Source organism: Fusarium solani (genome assembly GCF_023522795.1).
Source record: "Fusarium solani strain SB1 chromosome Unknown bctg00000002, whole genome shotgun sequence".
Lineage (NCBI taxonomy): Eukaryota > Fungi > Ascomycota > Sordariomycetes > Hypocreales > Nectriaceae > Fusarium > Fusarium solani.
Genome location: NW_027072155.1, coordinates 3,653,615 through 3,678,691, shown reverse-complemented (window position 1 = coordinate 3,678,691; position 25,077 = coordinate 3,653,615). Strand labels below are relative to the sequence as shown.

At 52.1% G+C, this 25,077-nt stretch overlaps 9 protein-coding genes across 9 annotated transcripts; 5 read left to right on the top strand and 4 right to left on the bottom strand.

Annotated features, from left to right (window-relative positions):
* Positions 1–996: 996 nt before the first annotated feature.
* On the bottom strand, positions 997–4,765 carry MRS44_005082 (uncharacterized protein; the record flags this gene model as incomplete). Its single annotated transcript, XM_065622441.1, has 9 exons — positions 997–1,297; positions 1,375–1,692; positions 1,738–2,739; positions 2,787–3,193; positions 3,246–3,486; positions 3,536–3,806; positions 3,858–4,397; positions 4,457–4,524; positions 4,575–4,765. 9 exons carry the CDS (start codon positions 4,763–4,765, stop codon positions 997–999), a joined length of 3,339 nt encoding a protein of 1,112 aa, XP_065478513.1.
* Positions 4,766–7,147: 2,382 nt separating this feature from the next.
* MRS44_005081 (uncharacterized protein) lies at positions 7,148–8,586 on the top strand (the record flags this gene model as incomplete). Its single annotated transcript, XM_046275490.2, has 2 exons — positions 7,148–8,473; positions 8,527–8,586. 2 exons carry the CDS (start codon positions 7,148–7,150, stop codon positions 8,584–8,586), a joined length of 1,386 nt encoding a protein of 461 aa, XP_046135757.2.
* A 1,458-nt stretch (positions 8,587–10,044) lies between these two features.
* MRS44_005080 (uncharacterized protein) lies at positions 10,045–11,427 on the top strand (the record flags this gene model as incomplete). The annotated part of the gene is made up of 1 exon (XM_046275491.2): positions 10,045–11,427. The coding sequence occupies one exon, from the start codon at positions 10,045–10,047 to the stop codon at positions 11,425–11,427; it is 1,383 nt and encodes a 460-aa protein (XP_046135758.1).
* Positions 11,428–13,160: 1,733 nt separating this feature from the next.
* MRS44_005079 (uncharacterized protein) lies at positions 13,161–14,174 on the bottom strand (the record flags this gene model as incomplete). The annotated part of the gene is made up of 1 exon (XM_065622440.1): positions 13,161–14,174. The coding sequence occupies one exon, from the start codon at positions 14,172–14,174 to the stop codon at positions 13,161–13,163; it is 1,014 nt and encodes a 337-aa protein (XP_065478512.1).
* Positions 14,175–14,852: 678 nt separating this feature from the next.
* On the top strand, positions 14,853–15,539 carry MRS44_005078 (uncharacterized protein; the record flags this gene model as incomplete). The annotated part of the gene is made up of 2 exons (XM_065622439.1): positions 14,853–14,981; positions 15,087–15,539. The coding sequence occupies 2 exons, from the start codon at positions 14,853–14,855 to the stop codon at positions 15,537–15,539; spliced, it is 582 nt and encodes a 193-aa protein (XP_065478511.1).
* Positions 15,540–16,543: 1,004 nt separating this feature from the next.
* Positions 16,544–17,893, top strand: MRS44_005077 (uncharacterized protein; the record flags this gene model as incomplete). The annotated part of the gene is made up of 1 exon (XM_046279939.2): positions 16,544–17,893. The coding sequence occupies one exon, from the start codon at positions 16,544–16,546 to the stop codon at positions 17,891–17,893; it is 1,350 nt and encodes a 449-aa protein (XP_046135760.2).
* A 284-nt stretch (positions 17,894–18,177) lies between these two features.
* MRS44_005076 (uncharacterized protein) lies at positions 18,178–19,380 on the bottom strand (the record flags this gene model as incomplete). The annotated part of the gene is made up of 2 exons (XM_046268630.2): positions 18,178–18,999; positions 19,054–19,380. 2 exons carry the CDS (start codon positions 19,378–19,380, stop codon positions 18,178–18,180), a joined length of 1,149 nt encoding a protein of 382 aa, XP_046135761.1.
* Positions 19,381–20,442: 1,062 nt separating this feature from the next.
* MRS44_005075 (uncharacterized protein) lies at positions 20,443–20,699 on the top strand (the record flags this gene model as incomplete). The annotated part of the gene is made up of 2 exons (XM_046280877.2): positions 20,443–20,568; positions 20,622–20,699. 2 exons carry the CDS (start codon positions 20,443–20,445, stop codon positions 20,697–20,699), a joined length of 204 nt encoding a protein of 67 aa, XP_046135762.1.
* Positions 20,700–20,957: 258 nt separating this feature from the next.
* MRS44_005074 (uncharacterized protein) lies at positions 20,958–21,859 on the bottom strand (the record flags this gene model as incomplete). Its single annotated transcript, XM_046270636.2, has 2 exons — positions 20,958–21,714; positions 21,777–21,859. 2 exons carry the CDS (start codon positions 21,857–21,859, stop codon positions 20,958–20,960), a joined length of 840 nt encoding a protein of 279 aa, XP_046135763.1.
* Positions 21,860–25,077: the final 3,218 nt, after the last annotated feature.

Sequence of the window (25,077 nt, the reverse complement as noted above, 5' to 3'; positions counted from 1 at the left end):
TCCAGGCAGGAGCATGCCACCTTCAAACCACGTCCGGCACCGGCAGGCGAGCGCCGACGGCAGCTAAGAACAAGCGATTAGACGCCGAAAATGGGTGATTTTGTTAAACCATTGATCATGAGGACGCCTTCATTTAACGCAGGCCATGGCCATTTCCGTTGCATTCTCACAAATTCCGCCCACGTCCGTCGCAGAGACCGCCCAGACGCAATGACTCCTTTCAACCCATGAATAGGTCCCACGTGATACGACCCCCCATGACATCGTCCTTCCAGGATTCCAAGGTCAGGAAATCAAAGCTCAGCTCACCTTTCTCGACACCGACTTTCAAGCACGGATTCCGATGGCCCAGAAACGGCAAATAGCCAGCCACGCCGGCGCCAAGGGGAATAACCGCCAAACCAGGGCTCGACAGCAAAAAAAAAAAATGGCCAGCTGGCCAAGAACGGTATGTGTCAAGACATTGGGCAGCGGAACTGACGAGGTTTCTGTGCCTCAACCCATGTAGGGCCTTGAACTTGCTCAAACTGCGATCCATTCGCCCCCGACCTCTTCCTAGAATAGTACGAGTTAGTTTTAGTGTCTACCCTCGCCATCTCGCTCGCCGTGCCCCGTGCGACCAACATGATGCGCCGATTCAACTCCGTGAACACACCTACCGACGTCCCATCCTCTCGCCTCTCGCCTTTTTGTGAATCTTTCCATCTACAAAGTTCCACCGCCGTTTCCGTGACGACCTCGATGACGCCCATTTCGCTTCCGATCGTATATCAGTGTAAACGCCAATGCGCCTCAGGGGTGGAATCAGTGCCGCAGGAGGAGGGGTTTAACGTTTGGCCTCAGCATCATGTTCTCATCGACATCATGTTACGCTCAGAATCATGTATCATGGAGGAAAAGGCAACGACATCGTCAATTTGTTAATGTACTGTTATTCCGAGGCATATCGAAGCCTGTCGAATCCGAATACACTCCCTTCGTCCACTAATAGCCGACCTACCAAGCCATCCGAGCCAATATGCCCTTGGGGTAGGTTCTCACGCAATACTTTCTCGCTTCATCAATAAGAATGAGACCTATACCAAACGCCATGGGCAGGAACCAATGTTCGACAGGCACCTCGGCCGTATCCAAGACGTTCTGAAATTCCTTAGGGTACAGCCAAAAGAAGGCCATGACGAGAGCAAACAACATGGCCGGGAACAGATACCAGTTCTGAGTGTTCTTGTTGAACAGGGGAGGATGCTGGAAGATGGATAGACGCCGGGTCCGCACGGCCAAGAGATTGAACCATTGCCTGCAATGTGTCAGAAAATGTTGGTGGCTCCAATTGCGCCCAGTCTGGGCAGCCCCGATCTCGGCGGTGCGACTTACATGACGACCAGGTTCACAAAGTAGATGGAGCTCGCCTCGTTCAGCCTCGCCTGGTAGTAGTCGGGATCGATCGTGTCAGGCAGCTTTCCGAACGAGAACCAAATGTCCGAGAAGGGAATGCCCTTGCGCTGCAAGTACCAGTACGACATGGCAAACGACGCCGCCGTCTCGATGAAGCCGACGAGTCCGTACGCCTGCAGGATGAGCTGCCAATCAACGAGGCGGTCCTTGCCCGGCACTCTCGGTTTCCGCAGGAGCACGTCGGCCTCCGGAGCCTCATATGCGAGGGCGACGGCAGCGAGAGCGTCGGTGAAGAGACTGAGTATGTTAGCTCATGTAGTCCACGGCCAGCATTGGACTTACCAGATGATGATCATGAGGAAGCTGCTCAGGATCTGAGGGATGCCAAAGGCGACGTTGGTCATGACTGGCCAGAACTCGCTGAAGCTGCCTGCGGGTAGCAGATACGCCACAGTCTTCTTGAGGTTATCAAACATCATTCGACCATACCGCAGCGCTTCAACAACGCTCGCGAATGTATCCAATAGCACCATGTCGGCCGCCTCAATTGCAATGTCACTGCCTGAACCCATCGCGATACCAACATCAGCGGCGCGCAGAGACGGAGCATCGTTCACACCGTCGCCTGTCATGCCAACAATCTGATTCCGAGCTTGAAACTCGCGCACGATGCGGAGTTTGTGCTCAGGGGTTGTTCGAGCAAAGACAATCTCACGGTACTCAGCCAACTGATCCCACTGGCCCTCGTTAAGGGTGATGAGCTCGGGGCCGCTCAGGACAATGGCCTCTCGAGGTCCATCAGCGCCATAGTTAAGCTCCAAAGCACGGAGGGATGGGTCGATAGTCACCGTACGGTGCAGAGCCTCCACGGTGTCTATGTTTTGGCTAGTAATGATGCCACACTCTTGCGCAATAGCCTGCGCTGTCAGGGCAAAGTCACCGGTAACCTGTCTCTTATTAGCTGAGATAGCTTTCATTCGATGCGAACAACTTGCCATGAAGATGCGAATGCCAGCAGTGCGGAGCGTGTCAACAACATCTGGGATCTCAGGGCGTGGAGGGTCGACAATACCGACCAGACCAACAAGAGTCAACCCAGTCAGAGCCTGGTTGTACATCTCCGACTCGAGAGCCGTCTCCGACATGCTTGGCGGAAACACAGAGCTGGAGATGGACTTGCGAGCCAACAACAGCACTCGCCTACCCTGAGACGCCCAGTCATCCTTGATCATCTCGATACTCTTGCGCTTATCATCGTCCAGGTGAACACAAACGCCCGAGGGGTTGACGTATGAGCTAACACGGTCCAGAAGGATCTCCGGTGCGCCCTTTATCGTCAACAGTCTACTTGTGTCAGCAACGTATCTCGAGTAGCTTTGGATATCACTTACACATCACCCGGCGCAAAGATCGACCCGATGTCAGATGGCAACGCAAGCGAAAGACCATCAGGGTGTGTCAAGCAGAACGCCTTGATCATGTACTTGTTCTTGCTGTTGAACGCAAGTTCATACTTGACCTTCCAGCACCGTCGAAGCTCAGCCACTTCTCCAAGGCCCTCTGAGAATCGGAGGATGGCCTGGTCGGTGGCGTCACCGTGGATGACACGCTCGTGGAGAGGGAGTCTCATGGTGGCCGCGTCAAAGGAACCGGCGTTGCACAGTCCGGCAACGGCGCGGAGCTGGCTGAGGGAGTTGTTCTTGGGGCTGGTGTGCTGGTTGAGGACCATGACGTCTCTTGCCTGGTCTGCGAGCATGCGCTTGTCGCCGATGGCGCACTCTGTAACAATCATTTTGTTCTGTAATGCATCAGTGATTGTTCTACCTTGATCGGGTAAATCGTGAACGAACCTGTGTCAATGTACCAGTCTTGTCGGAGCAAATGACAGAGACCGAACCAAGCGTTTCCACCGTCTTGAGGGACTTGCAAAGGATCTTGTTCTTGCGCATCATGTTGGCGCTGATGGTCATACTTGCCGTCAGAGCAACAGGAAGACCTTCAGGAATAAAGGCCACAGCCACAGACACGCATGAGATGATGAGGTTAGGGACGCTGATCCAGTCGGGATACTTCTTGCGTAGCCATGTAGCCCTGCGCAATTGTTAGCATCCATAACAGACGCCTTACACAGGTTACATACCAGAGAACAACAACAAGAATGATCATGAGAGCCATGATGGAGCAGATGACCAATACGAAGTGGAGGACTTCACGCTCGAGGGTGGTCAAACCCTTCTTTGGCTCATTCGTGAGCTTTGCGATCCTGCCGAACACGGTGTTGTCTCCGGTCGCAACGACAAGGCCTGTGCATGTTCCCGAGATGCAATGTGTACCTTGAAGGCCGATGTTCTTGGTCTCGAGGTAGTTGTCGTCCGTAGAGTTTACCGTGCCGTGGATGGGGACAGATTCGCCTATGTGATGTTAGCAAGTGTGTTGCGTGGGGGTTATAGGGGGTCGTGTACCTGTGAGGATGGACCGGTCAATCTTGAGATCGGAAGAGACCTTGGCAAACCGGACATCGGCAGGGAGCTTGTTGCCAGCCTTGATCAACAGGATATCTCCCGGGACAAGCTGGTCCGCAAAGAGGGTGACCTGTTGTCCGTCGCGTATTACCAGGCAGTGTTCAGGGAGCAAGTTCTTGATTGAGTTCATGACACGCGACGAGGACCAGTCCTGCCACATATTAAAGGCAGCCTGGATGAAAAACACAGCAAGCAGGACGATGGCTAGGGCAAGGTTCGCAGGCGCCGGGGGCTTTCCCAGGGGTCGCCACGCGATGAAGACTAGAATGGCGGCCACAAAGAGGACTGTACCGAACCCCTTGAAGAAGTAACCGACTATCTTCTTGGTATTGTGCGTCGGGGCTGGAGAAGGGGCGTTCTTTCCATAGCGACCGATGCGTCGTTCGACTTGATCAGGGGAGAGACCTTCGATGAGGGAAGAACCGAGGCGTCTGATGACTTCGTCGACGTTGTTGGTGTGCCACTCGAGTTTGGCGAGATCTGGGAGCAACAAGTCAGATAACAATGTCACGATACAAGTCCATCTTGAGATTTCGTACCTGCTGCAGCTTCATTCTTTGTCTTGGCGAGACTAGTCTTTTGGTTATAGTCTTCAATGTCCATCGACCTTGAAACATCTCAGCAAAACACTCATCACAATCCAGTCAAGCGCCTTACACTGCGCGATATTGAATGGGCAGCACAGCGGAGGCATCGACCGAACCGCGTCTGGACCCGATGGAGCGAATGCCCATGGATTCAGTTGAGAGGCCGCGCTTCACGGGCGGTCTGGCCTTGGTAGCCGCCTCTTCATCGTCAACCCAGTGGATGCGCTCCGGGTGAGGATGCTTGATGTCGGGATCGGCCATGATGAGAGGGTATAGTAGCGACAATAGAGCAGGGACCAAGAGAGAGCAGAGGGCAAGAGTAGGAGAAGCTGAGTGAGGATTCCAGCAGACCAGCACACTCAAGGACCTCTTTATACTCGTTTATTCACTAGAGTAACTATTCCCAACTCGTCCATCCCCTCTCTTATGCACAGCCCTCACGAGAAGAGGGGAAACTTCCTCATGCCACAAATGTTGGTGTGAGAGAAGAGGCATCAGGAGGCCGCCGTTGATCATCACCGCCTTCACTCTGATGGCAGCACAACAACAAAGCCAACCCCTATTAGGGCAAGAAAAACAAGGTCACGCTGCGCCTCCGAATGCAATATCCGATTCATTTACCGCTCACAAATGGCTTGTCTCGTAAAGCCAGCGGGCGCTGAGCTTGACGAGAGAGAAATAAATCGCTCATAACAGTGGATTATGTTGGTGCAGGTTGGAGGTTGTCAAGGGGAGGAGGTTCTTTATATCCAGGCGCCAAGTATCTCTGCTCACAGATAAGCTCTTGGCGAGACAAGCCTAGTGACCGCCAAGCCATGTTCCTGTCTAACCTTAGATCCCAGCCGTCGATGAGGGGGGGGGGCTGTGCTGAGACAATTTTGAGGGGTCCATTTCGGTATCCTTGATGCAGCTAGATTGGCCGGCAAGCTCTGATACGGAAACCCGCCGAGTGAGGTGTGCTTCGGTTGTGCTTGTCAAAGCTGCAATGGCTTGAAATACTGACGTAGTTTTGCATGGGTGGACCATGCGAGAAATTCGCTTCACACCTTCAAAGGCCGTGGATTTGAGGGATTGTGGGGGGTTGGACATGTCACAAAGAGCACGGCCAGCAAGATCCAAATAAGCTCAGACACGGATGCGAGAAACCACCGTGCTTTTACAATGGGGAACAAGATTGGGTCCGAGTTGTGACGGCGATGGGATGATGAGGTCGCCAAAGGGGGTGTTCTCCCCCACCGCTATCAGGGAAACCGTTCTACTGCCTATTACACGCTCTCCCAAAAGCCTGGATGGTATTATCGCTGCTCTCTCTCACCCAATTGAATAAATCGTATTAGTATTCTCTAGTTTCACTATCTACAATGTCTGAGTAAAGTGGACAAAAAACACCTCCAGTATCTTCTCACCTGATGGGCTGCCTCCCATACCATAAAGTGAACCACAGATTTCCCTCATCCAAGGGACACCATATCTCACTTGGTACTTGGTTCAATTGACGCTCAGTATTTGAAACTTGTTCATTTTTATTGTTCAAATAGATGAAAGTCAATTCACGTCGCCACTCATGAAATCTGAGTCAACCTTTGGCGATGATCATGCATCTCACATTTCAGAGCCCACTCAAATGTATGCAAAACACCAGTCTCTTCAAGGTTCCCAAATCAGATTTACTCGGAAAGACACGAGATACTCGCTTCTTTTCGTTTTCATTACTAATTAATTGACCGTCTTCACATGCATCAAAAACCATCCGCATATCCCCAACTCCACCTCGCTTCGAGGCCCAGTTTACCCTGCATCACATCAACACACAAAATCAACAGCCAGTTTAACAACAAATCCTCTGGGGCAGACTCTCTATCCGTGAAACCTACAGGCGAATACGCGCATACACTGACTCACGATCATGCCCGCGGAGAACAAAACTCTCCGATAGCAAGATTCAGCATCATAACGACCCCATGGGCCATGGGGTGACTTGATCAGCAGGCGCGGGGCGGTGCAAGGCATCAGAAGCTCGGTCCATATTTTTATCCATCTCAGTTTAAGCTTGATTTGCGATCGAATCTCTGAGAATCTCTGACTGTAAACAACATGAGCAGGCCGTCATGTGAGCACGAGGAATGCCGTCGTCTCCGGCCCTTCTCGAGCACCCTTCTTGGCCTGGCCTTGGCACGCCAACCAATCCCCCGCGGGCTTCCCGCCAAGACCGTATTCTCCTGTCCTCGGGACATGCCGAGTTTCTTAGCAGCGCCTCTCCCGTTGGTCTGGCCACGGCGTGATCCCTCGGACAAGTCGACCCGCCAGATCACCCATTTGCAGAGCGCAACCCCTGTACAGATCTCGACCACCATCATGGGAACCTCGTCAGGAATAGAACGTCGCTCACGATGGCACGGCGGACTTGTACTTGCGTGCTATGCGTGCTATTCCCGCCTGACGATGTTCGTGACCGCGCGGTCTTGTCTTTGCCCGGATTCGGCCGCTTGTACACCGAGCCCGAGAGCGAGGTCAAGTCATCAACTTGTAGTTTGCTGTGCCTCGTAATGAAAGTGCCTATATAAGAGAATGTAGATCCGGGTTAACATAGAACCCAATTGTACCTCAGCAACACATTCAAACAACATCAAGACACTCCTAAACATGACATACAATAATACATCATCCCGCCAGACGTCTCAGGACACGGCGAGGCTCGTCACCACCGCCGGCCTCACAGACGTCGAGCAGCAAAAGGCAGAAGAGGGCAACGCCCGATTTCACCGTCTAGGCTGGAAGAGGTTGACGGTCGTCCTCATTGTCGAGGCCGTCGCCCTGGGCTGCCTGAGTCTCCCAGCCGCCTTTGCAACCCTCGGCATGGTCGCCGGCGTCATCCTCTGTATCGGCATCGGCCTCATCGCCATCTACACGTCCTACGTTGTTGGACAGGTCAAACTAGCATTTCCCCACGTCTCCCACTATGCGGACGCGGGTCAATTGCTTATGGAACGCTTCGGACACGGCCGATTTGGCTACGAGCTGATCAGCGTCATGTTCTCTCTTCAGCTCATCTTCCTCGTTGGCTCGCACTGCCTAACAGGAACAATCGCCTTCCTCAGGCTTACTGATGACGGAGCATGCTCCCTCGTCTTCGGCCTCGTCTCTGCCATTCTTCTCTTGCTGGTTGCTATTCCGCCCAGCTTCGCCGAGGTTGCTATCCTTGGCTACATCGACTTTGCCTCTATTATCGCGGCTGTTGGAACCACCATCATTGCAACCGGCATCAAAGCTCGAGACAATGGCGGACTTTCCAGCGTGCCATGGTCAGCCTGGCCTAAAGAGGATCTTGGCTTTACCGAAGCATTTATCGCCATCAGCAACATCGTCTTTGCGTATTGCTTCGCAATCTGCCAGTTCTCCTTCATGGACGAGATGCATACGCCAAAGGATTTCGTCAAGTCAATCTGGTCCCTCGGCCTCCTCGAAATCACCATCTACACCCTCACCGGAAGTCTTATCTACGCCTTTGTTGGACCCTCTGTAAGGTCTCCGGCCCTCCTCTCAGCCGGCGAGCTCGTCAGTAAGGTCACCTTTGGCATTGCCCTGCCCGTCATCTTCATCTCGGGATCGATCAACACGATTGTCGTTGCCCGATATCTCCACGGGCGAATTTTTAAGAATTCCATCATTCGATACATCAATACGCCAAAGGGTTGGGCTACTTGGCTGCTCATGATCATCTTCATCACCTTTTTCGCTTGGATCATCGCCGAGGCCATTCCCTTCTTCAACAACTTGCTATCAATCTCCTCCTCCCTGTTTATCTCAGGATTTACCTTTTATTTCCCCGCCATGATGTGGTTCCTCTTGATCAGGAAGGGTTCGTGGTATTCTAAGGAGAATATCCTAAAGAGTCTTCTCAACGGAATGATCTTCATCATTGGAATCATCATCCTGGTTGGTGGCACATATGCTAGCGTTGACGATGTGGTAAGTGCAATCATCATCCTATTAATCTCGGACTCGTGCTAACTCAACCTCAGATAAGGAAATTCAGAAATGGCGAGGTGCAGGGCCCATTTGCCTGTGCTCCTATTGCTTAAATGCGACACGTTCAAAAGCGTTGATGACAATGATTTACGGCGGCGTTAGACATAGTGGCGCTCTAATGTCTTTGGGTGGCTACTGCATTAATTAATTGTGATTCTTTCATTTACTCATAGAATCCACGGCACGGACATGGAAATGGACGATGTGGTAATACAATAATGATTTCATCTCTTCAAAAAGGGGTTGCCAAAGTGTGAATGTTGGTGATTTGGCATGATTGGATCGATCGGCGTGTTGAGCTGGAACAAAGGTACGTCCGGAGTACAGCCTGTTGATGCATGCAAGACGAACGAGTTCTTTTCTGTAATTCTTTCGGCCGAGTAAAGGACCCATTAAACCGTTGAAAAAAGCAGGGAAGATGGAGGCCATTCATTCATGCATGAGGTTAAGCTTCAGACCCAAGCTTTTCGGCGAGGCTGTGCAAGCCGTCATGACTCTCCTCTCTGAATGGCTCGCCTGGGATGTTCGCGGAAAATATCCATCTCAAGGGTCTTGCGTTGGAGGTGCAAAGGGAAAGGGTCTAGTGGTTTTAAAAGTCGTGCTTAATGCGACTACAGACGGTAATTGCGATCTGCTCCTTTCGTAGGCACCGAGGCTGGTTAGTTGAGAATGCAATTACGTGGTCTTTGAGGGCAAAGGTTGGTGAGAGAGTTAGAACAAGGAACACCCTTGGCCTTGATGACAAAATAATGAGGTCCAAATACACGCAAGCATCTGCTGTGTGAGGTGTCTACCTTTCTGTCACCCTTCATCTCAAGTTCGCAGGGGCACATCTTGGCATGCGTCTCCTCGACTCTCTCCTTTACGAAAACCCTCGTCTTTCTCTTAACTACCTTACACGACAGACCCAAACAAGATCGAGACCGGGGGTGTCTATCTCACTAGCAAAAGATCCGTTTCGTGAGGGGGGAAGAAAGAGGAGACGGGGTGTGATTTATCGCCCCATGGCGTCCTCATTACGCGGCCTTCATATCCCGCCCTTCGACTCCATTATCCACCAAAAAAAAGACGCGAGGCACTTACACGAGGCGAGGACGTCAGCCAGAATGAAAGGTCGTCGACGAGGCCGCATCAGCTTCAATACAAGGCAATAGAGTTGACTCTTTCTTTTCATTATCAATCTCTCTCGTATACTTTCGGTAAATTGATCTTCTCCTTCATCGTCGGGTGGCGTCATCTCTTGCAGCAGAGAGATCCCGACTAATGGAATTACCCCGTTTGTCAGCGGGCCACGCAATGCTTGACGACGCACACCCGACCGCATTTGTTAACTCTCAGAGCAAATAAACTCTTGCTTCTCTTTTCGGGGAGTTCCTCCTCTTTCTATGAGTTTATCCCTCTTATCTCTTCTTGGCTGGAAAATGGACTTTTCAACATGATCTCGCTGTGAGACCTCACGTCTCGATCCCTTCGTTTCACCACCCAACTAGACTCTACCGCAATGACTAGACATGCCCCCTCCGAACCCGCCCCTGTCCTCCACCACACATGAGCACCAAGCTACCGCCGACATTGCGAATGCCTCCCTTATAAGCATCAAGCCTCCTCTGCCGAGCAGACGTCCTCGCACCGCCCAGTCGCCAAACAATGCCGAGGTCCTCGTCCCGCCTCTCATCGGAGGCGCAGTCGTCGCTGCCTTCGCCACAGCCCTCTCGGATGGCCTGAACAACGATCTTCTCACTCACTATTACCTCCCAGAGCAAAAGGTCCGCATCAACATTGACCGAGTCTTGGATCGGTTGCTGTCCGAGTTTACCAAGGAACTGTGGGATGAGCTATGGTCTTTCTACTGTGACTCCAACCCGGATTCAAGAGACCAGATCAAGAAACTATTCGATGGGCCCATATGTCAACTAATTCTCATACTCAACGGGCCTGAGGCGCCGCATTGTGTCTTGGAAAAGTTGGGCCCTGGAATCTCACGACGGCCGGCGACATGGTCGACAACCGCCCGAGGCATTGATCTTCCTCTCGCCCTGCAACTCCTATGCAGCTATTGGGATCGAGAATTCCCTGCCCGCTCACCCAGAGGATCACCCGATGAGATTGCGCGCTCACTGCACACATATATCACCACAGGAGAGTCAGCCAGGCAATTAATCTCGAGGATTCGTGAGGTCCTCGTCTCACCTCATTATGTCCAGATGCATCTCATGGAGTCAGCTGTATGGGACATCCTCTTAAAGAGACCCTTTCGACCACCTACCGATGGCTTCCATGTCATTCAGTTCAAGTTTGAGTGTCAACTCTTTGGCCCTCTCGAAGGCATTGGAGATCCGCAGCTCGTGAAGATGGGCTCATTACCAGCAATCACTGGAACGGCAAACGATTGCGTTTACACCACAATATCAGAGTACACGGCCAAGCAGTGGCCCAAGTGTGGTCTACTCCTTCTTGGCTGTATCGAAGATGCCGTCAAGGAAGCATCTATATCCAGTTGCGACGGCCACGCATTTACGGGCATGTCCATCTGGGACGGCACCGAAGACCCTTTTCTATGTCCCGGCCTCCGACTGCTTCACGTTGAAGTCGAAGATGGCTCCATCAGGCTCAGCGTCTCAGCCTGGACGCACACTATGATTGAGATTCTGCAGCAAATGGCCTGGACCTGCGCTGCGCTTAGCGCCTCGCCCTTCCCTGGTTCACTCTCCGAGTGTGCAATTGAAGTATCGGACTACCAATACCTGGACGACTCCATCTTTGTCGATTGTAGTCTCTCTCACCGACCGGTTCCTGAAGGTGATGGGGCACCTTGGCTCAAGCAATTACAAGGCGCAGCCATCGCCAATGGTTTCCCTATAAAGCACATTTTGGCGGAATCCTATACATCATAGAAGGGCTAGGTGATCACAGGTGGTGAAAGCAAGGCATGCAGAATATTTACTTAGATATTCAACAAATGATACCCATGATTAACAATTTCATAAATAATTCTGAGTTAATGAAAGGTGACCGACTACCTGGATACCATTGGTATCTAAACTAGCCTCGACATATTTGGCTAAATTGAGTGGGAACAAGATGCTGGTGATATGTAGCCATATCGATTACATGGCTTGTAGAAAGGTCCTCGATTATTGAATAATACCAAAAAGTAAGGGTTTCGGGAATTGCACCAACCACTCATCTAGACGATGTGATGGTAGTCTCCATGTCGACCATTGAACCCATCACAGTACTGCCATGTGCGCCTCGACCAGAAAGCCTCAGGGTCCAAGCATTCCTCGAATGAAGCCGACTTGACCTTACTCAAGGATCTCTTGACCAGCGAGATGCTTTCAGCTCGTGAAGTGGATGACGCTCTTTTCCGAGCAATCGACGACATCTGTCGCGAAGGTGCTAATATTTGGCTTCAACCCGTTCCTTCTTCCCACCCATAAATCGTGGTTAGTGAACGCTTCGAAAGCTCTCGAGAATCTCTTTCGACCGTCGGCAGTTGGACCTCAACCGTTGGTGGTGCAGCTCCAAACTGTCAGGCAGAGCTTGAGAACACTTCTATATATCCTGCAGGGCATCAATGCCCATATATAATCGGTCGCATGTAGTTCCCATCGCATGAGGCCCACCTGGAACAACCTGCTCCCAGGTACACTCAGTCAAATCATGGTCCAGAGCCTCGTCCAGGGCCCAGACTATTGCCCTTTTTGCCTTTCCGAGCACCGAGGCAAAGCTCAGCACATCTATATAGAACCGAGGAGGGACAAAACTGAGGCGGCATGATGGGCAAGCAGGTGCTTATCGACCCGCAAATGACTCTGTCCATGCATTGATATATAGGAAGCCGATCATATTGCCACACGGTAAGGACTTATATGCACTTCTTCGGTAAGATATTGTTCTAGCTGTTGGTGGCAGGGCCGTCACCAGCTCTCAGGGGACGCGTGGATGAGACGCAATCAGGCAAGGCGACGGCACCTGGCTTGATAAACCGACAGTAGAAGGCCGACCAGAAGGCGGGGTATAACAGAAGAGAGTCGAGAGAGAGCATAGGCTGTGAACGATTGAACTCGCTGGTAGGAGTCTTGTGAATAGCCAGCATCTCTAGGTGCGCCCGCAGCGGGATCTGCTCAGGATTTGCTATATATTGCCTGTGAGCTGGGGCCGCAGTTGCTCAAGGTCTGACTTCGCAGCTAGATGGTTTGGAGCGGTAGCGCGCTCATAGTCATTATCATTAGGTAGAACCTTATGGGAATTTCGTCCTTGTTATCGATCTCTGGCGTCGCCCTGACGAGAAGTTGGTTGATGCTCCTGTGACTACCGGAGGAAACTTCGAGAGCTAGGCCTTATCATCGTTGATGTCACGATATCCAGGATGATCGAAAAGAATCCACTGTGACGAGAAGAATATATATACAGATGTACTCGAGGAGGGGGAGTAGGTTCGCGGGTCTACTGTAGCTTATTGCGATGGCAAAAAGAAGAGACCCCTGTTTGCTCTGGGGGGTTGGACACTCGTATTGCAACTCTATCGTTCCTCCAGCGGGCGAATCAAGGTTGGTACAAAGAAGCATGGCATGGAAGTGCACGAGAGCGGCTCCTGGGTGTGATCATGCGTTGACTTCGATCGTTATATCGGACCCAAAGCTTCGTGCGTGTCTGGACTTCTGGACTTCTCGGCTCTCTGCATACTGAACTGATAAAGGTACTGAGAGATGGTACCTTCGAGGAGCGGGTTTTGTATGCTTCGAGGATAGGCCCGCCATTCTTTGGAGACGCCGCGTCTGATCAGCCCAGACGTTTGACTCCTTGCTGTCGCGTATATATAATATAGTTTTGGATTACGTAGCTCAGAGAAGGGATCGTCCGTAGCGCGACGGCGGCGAGAGACCTTTGCCTCGAGTCCCTTGTTGTTGAATTGAAAAGAGATCAGAGAATTCACATTTGGGGGTTGAAACGGAACATGTGGCGGTGACTCCTTGAGCAGTAGGCCATTCCAGGATCGCCTCGATGCTGTATCCTTTCCGCGAAGCACCATACAACCCAGGGCGAGAGCCTTCCCATCTGCCCTCGTGGAGCGTCCGGAACCCATGTGACGAACGATGCCCCAGCCTGGCTCAGTATGCCAGGTTACGAACCAGGTAATGTTGACTGGGGATTCAAGAGTTGTTCTTAGACAAGTGATTTGAAGTAGGTAGTATATAAGAGTCGAGGACATCTCTTCGACTTGTGTAAGAGCTGGCAAGTCTGGAACGTTATGTTCATGATCATTCCCGCAAAGCTCACCAATGAGCAAAGACTGGCAGCCATGGACAAGATCTACCTGGCCATATCCTGAAATCTCTGTGTCTTGACGTTGGCCTTCGAGACATACTTTGTCATATATGAGATGACGGCGTGGAGGGTCGTTGTCGGGCTCATGACTTGATTCCTCGGTGTGTTCGATGAGCCCTACTTCCAAATCGTCCGTTTCAACTGTCTCTTGCTCATGAGTGCCTGGTTCAACTATCCCCTTCTCCCACTGGAAGAAGTTGGACTGTATGGTCCCCGATCGAAACATCGCTCGTGTTTTAAGCACGAGCCCGGTCTGTCGGATAACACGTTGCTGTCGGTGAAGTATGCGCGCTAGGGTATTTTCGGACATGACTCCGTTGGCATATTTGTTACAGCCTGCCTTGGCTCGTGAGGAGATGAGATACCGTTGTGTCGTTGATGATCAGCTCGCGGACACCTCCAAGTGGAGAGATGATTGCGAGGGGGACAAAGTCCTCATGAGAAGTGATGACTATATAAGAGAGAAATGTAGCATTTTTGTATACAAAATATGGATATTTTGTAGAGGCGATAAATCATTTCAAGCCGGGTCCATTGCCTCTCCTTATACCTGGGCAAGGCTGCGGATTTGTGGCTCATCGCATTTGCTGGACGTTGATTGTCATGACTTACTCTAACAGCATATCGATAACAACAGAGAAGACCAAATAAGACCATGAAATCCACTGTGATTTTATGAATCAAAGTCCGGCCGCGGTAGGTCTGCTCGGCCTCACCAATGATTCACAGCCGCCAGTGAAGTGGCACTTGGGCTGGCACTGCTTGCCAGCTGCACTTACCCCGTCAACACAACAGAGATGGCCCTCAAGACACAAACCTCTGTTGATTTCTCTTCTCACACTTGCATCCAGCCGCGTCACACACGTCGGTACCGTCCCTATCCAAATATTCCTTCTCTTTAAGTGGCTAACTTCACCAGGGCACCCGCGTTATCCCGCATTACCTTTCCTTCCTCACCTCGCACTCTTTGAACACAGCAAACGCAAACATGGCGCGAAAGATTCCCCTTGATGTTTTGTCAGCAGGTGTTACCGATGCTCTTGCCGAGACGGCAACTCTGAGAGAGCAGTGCAAGAGTCAACAGGAAGAGATCAAGAGCCTAAGCGACCACAAGCTGGTGTCTGAGATCGAGATAGAGTATCTCAAAGATCTGCGAGAGATTTTTGAGAAGAAACTAACAGAGAAGGACGTCGAAATCCGGCAGCTTCATGAACTTCTTTAGGAATGGAAGGAGAGCTATCGCGTCTCTGACGAGAACCTCATCGCGGCCAAGCAAGACATCGAGACCCTGGAGGCGAAACAAGAGTCCTCTCAACAGCGCATTAAGAACCTGAAAGAAGAGGCACTGAGCTACCGAAAGCAGATCGAGAAGCTGGTCGTAGTCCTTCGCAACAAGACGCGCAAGGCCCTTGTTTCCAGCATCGCCATCAAATCAGCTTACAAGATCGTACCGTCTCTCAAGGATCAAGCCACGATTCAACGTCTACAATCCCTGTCAGAGAAAGCAACCTCGCCCCGATGGGTCGAGAAGGACGTTGATTCGGTGCTGAAGGAGGCCGGTGTTGTTCTGATCAACGAGACAAACAACTCGCTGCGGACACCCGCGTTGACGCCCAGTCACGAAACGACCGATGATGGAGAGAGACGACGTCTTAAGAGAAAGAGACACGAATGAATCTTGGCCGACTGCGACATTGTTACGGGGATATGAGTACCATGCAGGAGTTTTTGGGCAATCTGGATAGTTTGGGGACCTGCTATCCTTTGTTGTCTGCACAAGCAACCATGTTTGTTGCTGGGAGCTATAGGAAGTCACTTGTACCATTTCTTTCTGGGTCATCTTCTTTGTCAGGGTTGTTATCGGTCAGCCATCATGTATACGGCCTTGACGGATGTCTTTGAGCTGGAACAAAAGCCTGCTGGAGCTAACTGGAGTATCCTTGTATGTTGATCACAAATTACTGTCTATTTTCATGCGTGTTCCGTGTCTTGAATCTTTTGTTTCGGTATTGGCATTGGTCAGATTCAGTCAAAGACACGCCCTTCCTGCACAAACGCAGGCTGGCAAACGGATAGCCAGACGCAACTGCGAGCTGCCTACGGAACAGGGAAACTTGAAGGATAAAGACGTTGAGATTTAATGTGAAGAGGTAGCCGGCATCCAAGCAGCAAGCGTACCACAGGGCAATATCGTGAGTTTGAGGCACAAGTGTTGCTTCAGTGAGAGCCAAACAGCGGGCCTAGCAAGGCCTATTGTTTCCTCTCCTCATCCCAGTTTCCATCATCAACTTGATACATTTTAACCATGTACCTGGCAGCTTGCCGATGGCAATGCGCAGTTGGTCAAGCGGGCCACCTTATTACATGCAGCTTCCCGAAGCCATTCAAGGCGGAAACATACATCACTCGCTTCCACACAAACAAACAAAAGAATTCACAACCCTTCGTTTGTGATATGAACATGACCTGTAATCTCTTTGCTATGTTGTTACCCGACGCCCTCACGGCAACAGAACATGGCATCCATCTCCTTTGTCGCATCTCTATCGTGAGTGTTGCCCCTTTGTTCAAAAGCTCGACTGCTTGCTGCTCACCATCTTCTACTTCCTCTCCTGAGTGATTCAACCACAGACGTAGAAATCACCAAGTCTGCCAAAACGCAAACTCGCCACCTCAACAATGAAGCAACTTCCCCCTGAGATCATCCGCCACATCCTCAAGGACCTCCCTCCCTCGTCACTAAAAGCCACCCGCCTATGCTGGCGTTTCCTCGAGCCCTTCGTACTCCCTCGTCTCTTTCACACTGTCAAAGTCAACTTTGCTGAAAAGCACATCAAAAGACTTCAAGGCATAGCCTTATCGCCTCACCTCGCCCCTCTCATTCAACAATTGATCTGGATTACCCGCGGCACACGCGATACGCACGATGACTACTACGGCCATGTCAACACTTGGACTGGCAATGAAGACTATATTAAGGAGTTCCGCCATCACTTCTTCTTGAGCGTTGATGCCATGCCCAACCTGCACACCTTTGCCTCGGAGCTTGGCCCCCCGGACCTCGACCCGGAGAGAGACGAGATAGATGGGCTCGTCTTTGCCTTGTGGCCCACCATGTGCAGACCACAGTCGAGAATCACCTCGTTTAGGTGTCAAGATCCCTTGAACTACATGAAATGGCTCAATTACGAGTGCCTACAAGCCGAAGGGGGCCAACTCACAGCGTTCCCTGCCTCGTTCCCTGCCAGACCTCTCCTCGACGTAGTCATCGTGTTTAGTGGGGATGAACCAGGTGTCCCCATCATACCAGGGTATAGGAGGTATCTCAGACGCTTGGCCTCAACAGAATCTCCCCTTCATTCCCGGCCCCCTGCCATGCCTTGGGAAAAGCCATTGGGGAAGCTCCTCCGGCTGGACCTTCGGGCTGATTCGGCTGGAGGTGTTTGGAAGACGTCGTACATCGCTGAAGCCATGGTGCGATATTTTCTAACAGATGCTGTCAATATTCGCGAGTTATCTTTGAGATTTAGGCCAACTGGAACCTATCTCAGACCAACAACAGAATCGAATTGGATGTTGACCGCGTTTCTCGCCTGCAGATGGAAGTTCTTGCACACCATCAAGATCACCTTTGCCAGTCTATCATGCCCCAAGTTCTTCATAGACTTCATGGGAAATCATGCAAAGACTCTGAAGCATATTCTTCTTCACCAATGTTCCGCCAACGAGAACATTGTCGAGGTCATCAGGGGTGCAGCAAAGGCGAAGAAATTCAAACTGCATCGTTTCCTCGTTTTCCCTTCATATGAAGGGCGCTTTGGAGCACAGAAGCCCCGAATCATACCTGAGCGGCTCGTCCTCGACTTTATCAACAATAAGGACCCGTCTCTGGATCCCTTCAACGAATGGATGCCCAGTAAAAGTCGTAACTGGGGGACAGCGGCCCAGAAGGCAGCCTCCGTATCCGAGGAATGGCCAAAGGACGACGGGATGCATTTCACTTGCAGACAATGTACAGATCAAGTTTGATAGGCTAAGCCGAGACAGAGATTCGGTAATGGAGGATGGGATGGGTTCGATGATCGAGAAAGCGGCGTTTGGAAACAACAGTCGGACCAAGGCAGTCGTTGCAATACCAAAATCTAAGCACTTGCTTCGTGAAAGAAAAAGATCTATAGAGCTCTTCCTGTGACTCTAAAGCTCCTCCAACGCCAATACCAGCATACCCAGTCGTGATTTCATGTTCATTCCAAGCCCACCACCAAAAGCAGAGCTATCTACGAGCCTTGCGTAACGACACTTAGAGCCTCCAATCATTGCGCACTCGGGGCAACTCCGGCACTGGCTGCACTCTCGCCGACCTTGAGCTCCTCCTCTGGAACGCCGACACCAACGCTGGCCACGCTGAGCACACTCTGCGTCGTCATTCCTCGCTCACGCTCACCTCCCGGTCGGATGAGGTTTCCGTCTCGGGGTCCTGCGATGCTGACTCCTCCGGCCGGGGTGACGCTGAAGCTGGCAGTGGTGCTGACACTCTCGCTCCTCGGTCGGCTGGCATCGCTCGTCCTCCTCTGGCGGACTTGCCTCTCCAGCTCTCTGATCCGATGCTTCAGGGCATCATTCTCCCTCTTGGCCGTCTCGAGCTCATTTCTGTAAAACGCCGTCTCTTCGTATCGCATCGTTCCTGGCATCATGCCGGGGCTCAGTTGCTCGCTGACGCTTCCCGGCGTTGCGCCGACCGAGCTCGGGGGTATCGACGTGGGCGCAGGGATCCTCTGATGCTGGAAGTAGCTCGAAGGATCAAGGCTGTGTTGCGGTCCGGGCGAGTTTGTCTGGCTCCTGCGAGAGGCGGAACTGTTCTGCCGTGAGAGAGGGGTAGCGTGCGAGGAGGGGCGAGGGGCATGAATCCGTGCCTCGTAGGACGACGACAGCTGCTGATTGCCGTAGCTCTGAGATGCGGTGGATGATGTTCGCTGATGGCGAGCGGTCGGGATGGAGAAGCCTGATCCGGAGAGGAGGGATTGCTCGGCGACATCATGGGACGAGTTTGCGGCCGAGGTGGACGATGTGTTTGAAACGACCGAGGCGTTCTGGGCAGCTCGGAGAAGGGAGAGCTCTCGAGTCAGGCGGTTGACCTATGGTGAATATTAGATGCTGGAGGTCTAGCTTGCGTATTGTTCTCTACTTACCACAGCCTCCTGCTCCTTTTCGAGCTGGAGATGGAGCTCCGCGGCGGTCAAGGGTCGAGGATGTCTCAGTGGCCCAGGGCCAGGTCCAACACCATGCTCCCCAGCCGATCCGGGAACGATAGAGGTATGTGAAGGCGGTTGTGAAGCCGTTAGGACTGGCGATGGGAGAGAAGGAGATTGGGACTGGTTGACGGCGCTCTGGTTCGAAGGGAGGATGTTGAGGGACGGCGAGGGGGGAACTGGCGGAGCAGCCATCTGGTTCGTAGACTGGCGGCGAGAGGCCGCGAGAGAATGAGGCGAAGGGGGAACCGAGTTGAGATCCGGCATGCCGGTGACGAAGCTGGAGCTACAGCTGCTTCTCGATGTTGCAGAGTGGAGGTATCGCTTGTGGTCAAGTTGAAAAGATGCTCAAGGGAGGATAACGGCGGTTTATCATGAAGAGAGGAAAGCCGAAGCCCGACGCGTCCAGTTTGACAACGGGACTCGACCGCCCTGAACCCGAGCCTTACGGGCGCGCGTTCCCCCCGTGGGTGCGGGGTTTAGCGGGCCGCTGGCACCACTGGAACGGATGAGGCGGACGCTAAAACAGGCTGCTGGGGCTGTCCCCTGGACCGACTCGAGAGTTCCGACTGGTCTGCCAGAGCCCCTGAAACTCGGTGACAGTTGTTGCTTGGGCCGTGATGTGAGCTTAGAGTCGCCCTGTCACAGCCGTGATGAAGAGCTGAGATTGCTGTTGTTGAGTCAATCAGGGCGTTGTGAGGCCTTGAGATACGTGGAGAGTTTTGTATGCGTCATTGTTCCACGACAAGGCTTCTACGAGTCAATACCTGGGCAGGATTAGCCAAAGGCATGAATAATTAATTCGCCCGGGTATCATGCATAGAGTATTAAGGACTACTTGCCATCGTTTTATTTCAATTGCCGGCATATAGTCCTGCATTGCATGGCCAGGGAAATTGCCCGGTCATCTACCAACCTCACCACCAAACCCCAAGCTCCATATCAGTAGGTAGTACAAGCATCTTGTGAGCTTCACACCAATCGGCCAACCCCCAAGGTTTTAAATGCCGGCACTAGACCATCAAGAGCCTAGAATTCCTATTCCGGATGAATGCAATCTTATCGTCACATTTCAGCCATTGATTGATCCGTAGAGACCATCTCGATCTGTCGTCATGATGTAATCCTCCCTATGACGGCATACACTCGCGCCTCGACGTCAACGTTCAATCATCTCTTCCGTAGTCGGCACAAGCTCCGTCCCTTGCTCCTGTATTTAAGAGACGCCGTTTCAATACCGTTGCAACTTCTTCAACCTTCAACGAACGTCTTTACTCAACTACACTCCTCGTCCAACCTTCCAACTCTACACCAAGAACAACAGTCAACATGCCCGAGGGTCGTCAGTCTCCTTCTCCTGAGGGCCAGAGCGGTCGCCAGCTACAGGATCCTACTGGATCTGGAAAGGGCGGCCTCGACAGGACAGAGTACAAGGACCCCAAGAGTCAACTTGATGTGAGTCCCTCTAAGCTACGACACCCAAGTTTACAACACTGACACAGTTGTAGAACCTCGTGTCGAACCCCAAGCCTATCACCGAGGATATCCTAAAAGAAAAATTCGCCAAGGGCTTCAAGAAAGAGTGATTTTCATGTTGTAAAGCTTATGTGGTAGTCGGATTGTTAATGTTGGGGGAAGGATCAATTGACGAATGGCCAGCATGATGGATCACCGTATTAAGTAGTCTAATAAACCATGATCGAGGAATCAATTTGAAATCATGTTGCACGTGCGCCATGCTTGAAGGTGATAACTCGTTACAAAGCAACAAAGGACTATCTTGTCAAACCCAACAATCCCCATTCTCATCAACCGTTTTCATGATCATCGTCGTTTCATGATATTTAGTGCTTCTCACCACCCTCGGGGGCGCTGACGTTGGGAATTTTCTCCGTAGGAGCAGGCTGGGTGGAAGTGCCGGTGGAGTCACCAGGACCCGACTCGGGAGCAGTGGTACCAGAGGTATTCTCCTTACCAAACACCTTCTCGAGTCCTGCGGCCTTGTAGGCGCTGCCACCGGCCTCCTCCTTCTTCAGGTCAGCCAGACGTCGAGCCTCGGCGTGGACCTCCTGAACTTGTCGGCTACTATCCGTGTAGAACTGGGCGATCTTCTTGCCGGTGGGGGTGTGGGAGGCCTTCTCAAAGTACGAGCTGAGGCCGAGCCATAAGGTGTTGGCGCGCTGGGTGATGCCGTAGCTCTGGTCGGTGGCCTTGGCCCGGTCGGTGGCGTGGTACTTGGTGTCGAGGTTCTGGAGGGTGGTGAGGAAGCGGTTCGAGACATTGTGCTTGGTGTCCAGCTCGATTCCGCGCTGGATGGCGGCATCTCCGATCACGTAGCCGTGAGCGAGGTACTCGGCCAGGATGCGAGCACGGGGCTTCTCCTCCTGGGTGATCTCGTCGGAGTCGCGGTCGGCGTTCTTGGTGGGGTGAGCAGCATCATCGTCGACATCCTCGCCGGCGCTGGTAACCTCGAGGTGGTTGGGGCCGAGCTGGGTGTTGTGGAGGAGAAGAGCAGTCTTCTTGGCCGTCTCCTTCTCAAAAGTGACGTCGGCCGACTTGGTCTCGCCCTCAGTGGTGACCTTGAGATCAGCGATCTTGCCGCTAGTGGCCGAGGTTAGTGGAGGTCCGTGATGCCATGTGGCTAGTGAGCATCATGAACTTACCAGAAGCTGAAAAAGTCCTTGATCTCGCTGTCGCTGGTCGCGATGGCAATGTTCTTGACGTGAACGGTAGCGTTGGAAGCCATGGTGAATGTGTCTGTTAGGGAAGTAGATGATATATGGTGATGTTGTTGAATGGAATGGATGTTGTGAGGAGGGGTAATGGAGGGGTATCTAAGTTGGCTTGGAGGGCTTGAGTTTTGCGACGCGGCAAAGGGTTTTTATAATAACACGCGGAAACTTGTAGGAATGACGACACCACAACCTGGATCGTGATGACGGGAGGCAAGGCGTGTTTGGTCAAGTTGGTGGGGAGCTTGTTTGGGCGCTTGGAGAGGGACTCAGTTGAGAGGGAGGCAGCTGTTGATGGATGATGCGGGGGAGGGCGACGTCATCGACACGTTGGTCGCATGATGGGCGGTGCAGGCGTGGCTGTGCAGGATGTGTGTGTTAGGTAAGTACGTGGCTGCACAGCATAGGGCCGCGTGTCTGCAAGTACCCTCTTATGTCTTTACAGAAATGTTGGGATCAACTGCTCGTTGGAGAAGCAGCTGTCACTGATGATTGCTCGCTCAGGAACGCATCCCTTACGTTGCGTGGCAAAGGCAATGAGACAATCTCAACCAAACAAGGACGCATGAGGACGTCTGGCCCTGACATGTGAAAGACCCCTTCCTGCGCATCAGACCCCCTCTACGATGGTGGTTTATCTGCAACATGCACCCATTCCCGAGGTTCTCTCTATCATACAGCCTCTCTTCATGCCCACCCGACGGCGTCATCTACATGGCACACTCACCACACGCGGATGAGACACGCGATGTGTCGGTTGCGCGTCTTGACACGCGTAACTTGTGATGCTTCGAGGCAAAGCATTTCGGTTTCGTTTTGACCTTGAGCTTATCTTGATGTTCCGCTATTGCAAAAGAATGATGACGGTCTCTTGGTGGGAGTGACGGATACTGCATCTCATCACCGCCTTTATCCAGCCACCGCCTGCGAGGTAACGACTCCATCTTAACCCATGAACCCCTGTTCATCAAATGCAAGAGCCACAAGCGGGAATTTTATTGATGACATTCCCCTCCCCTTCCCTTCCATTTCATCTGGCCATGTCTGAACCCTCGCTTATCATCTCTGCAGCATAGATTCGATCATTTCAGGGGAAATTTCATGCCATCATGTCACGGTGGCCAGAAACTCTCCCATGATGCCACAGGATACATGGATACAACTGCAACGCTGTCACGCGACGGAGAGCCCGCTTGAGACCCGCCAGCCTTGTTCTTGTCGGTTCCTCATCTGGCCAAGCTTAGAGCAAGCCCACTGCGGTTTACGAGCGTTGGGGGGACAAGCAAGTTGGTCACAGGGCAAAAAAGGTTGGCGATCGCCTCGCCCGAGACTAGGATCAGGCAATCCCTGCACCAGCAAGACTCCTCTCTTCTTCTCTTCTGTCTGCAAGAGGCTCGAACGAAAAGGTGACAATGAGGCCACAATCTGCCTTTCGTCCCGCCGGTAATTGCGCATCTCACTGCATTGATCAAAGGCTTATTGCCCATCTGCCTCGCATTTAAACGGCCATCCTACACCAACACGGGCATCCAGGCGGTCAAAGCGGTCGTTCCCCTCCCCGGACGGCACTGCATTTTTGCAACCCTAGCATTAAAATAGGCCTTGCAAAGGAGCACACCATCCATGGGGGCGACTCCATTCGTTTCGGCGCCAAGGAAACAAACTAAAAGGAACTGGAACCCTTCCCCCGACTCTCTCTCTCTCTGGCGCTGATGATATACTATCCCACACCGCCACCCAAGAGTTTTTTCTTTACACAACCACACTTTCTCTTTTGCGAGAGCGAATATTGCATTTTCAGTCTTGCGAGGCGCCTGGAGTTTGATTGTTGATCGAGGGCAAAGGTGAGAGTGGCGAGCCCCCCGTTGCCCATCGAGACACGCGACTGACGATAATCCCAACAAAAAAGAAGAGAATGCAACAAATCTAGACTTTCCTTCCCATGCCTCTCGTCCCAAGTTCAGCTCCGCTGCCCAGCAGCATGTCGACCTTTGCCTATCTGCGCGAGCAGAAGATTCTCAACATCGTCTATATCGCCCTCCTCAGCATCGAAGCCCTCATGGTCGTTGGAGTCTGCATCATGGCTCTTGTCAAGCGGGTTAAGCTACACCGTCGGCTCAAAGCGAGAGCGTCCCCATACCTTCCAGTCGACGACCTTTCCTCTCTCGATATAAAGAGAGCAGTATTATGACGACCGATACTCAAAAATACCGGGCATAGCCCACTCACCACCACACGACGACACGACCACCTGTTCCTTTGTTCAATCACATAAACCGAAATTGGGTGCGAGCGAGAAGCGCTCGTATATGGAATTACAGCAGATATGCCCAGGAATGGGGCATTTCATCCTCTAAGTAGGATATCATTGGAGCAACGTTGGACATGTTCACTTGATGCTGAACTTTATGAGTAACGACTTTATATACCCCAGTCTTATAGCTAATTCCACATATTTTCTTGTCTTTATCTTGGTCGCTCAACAGTTCTCGCTACTTGAAAACCCTGCCGGGTAGGATTACTAGATTTGACTCACCAATGCGAAGAAAGGTCAACAAGAGGATCGCAAACGCAAGTATGATGGCCAACAGACAAAACCAACCGAGATTCACTACGCGCATTGCGCATAGATGACGACAGACCACTTGGATGGAACACGGAGCCTAGACCGGCGCTGGACCTTCCTGGACCTTCACACAAGGATGATTCCGCCAAGGCTTGTTGATACAACACTCGAAACGGTGTCGAATGATATGCTGTTTGAAGTACTACTAAAGCATGACTGCATCGACAAAGACCCGGTTGGTGGGCGTGTAACCCTTCGCTTGACCACAAAGGGGGCGAAAGGATTCACCCGACTGGTCTTGGTATGGATGAAGGCGGCGGTTGGGCTGGCGACTGGGCTTGACCGCGTGCGCACCGAGGGAGCTCACTCATATGGCCTTCCCGGAGAGGTGCTCACGGCTAGAGGAGAGACTTGAGGGCAGTGTGGCGAGAACAGCTCGGGGTCCATATTGGAGGATGGCAACTTCATGCGACCAAGTTCCTAGAGTACCTAGGTCGATGTAGTGAGGACGGACAGGAGCTTGAGTATGCTCTGCCATTCACTGAGTCATCCTGAAAGGCCGAGGATCGGAAAAGATATTGGTCTTACCACCGGATGCAGGTACAATGATAATTGTGGTGTGAGACTGCATTTTGGTGTGCGTGTGGTCTATGAACGCGATCCAAG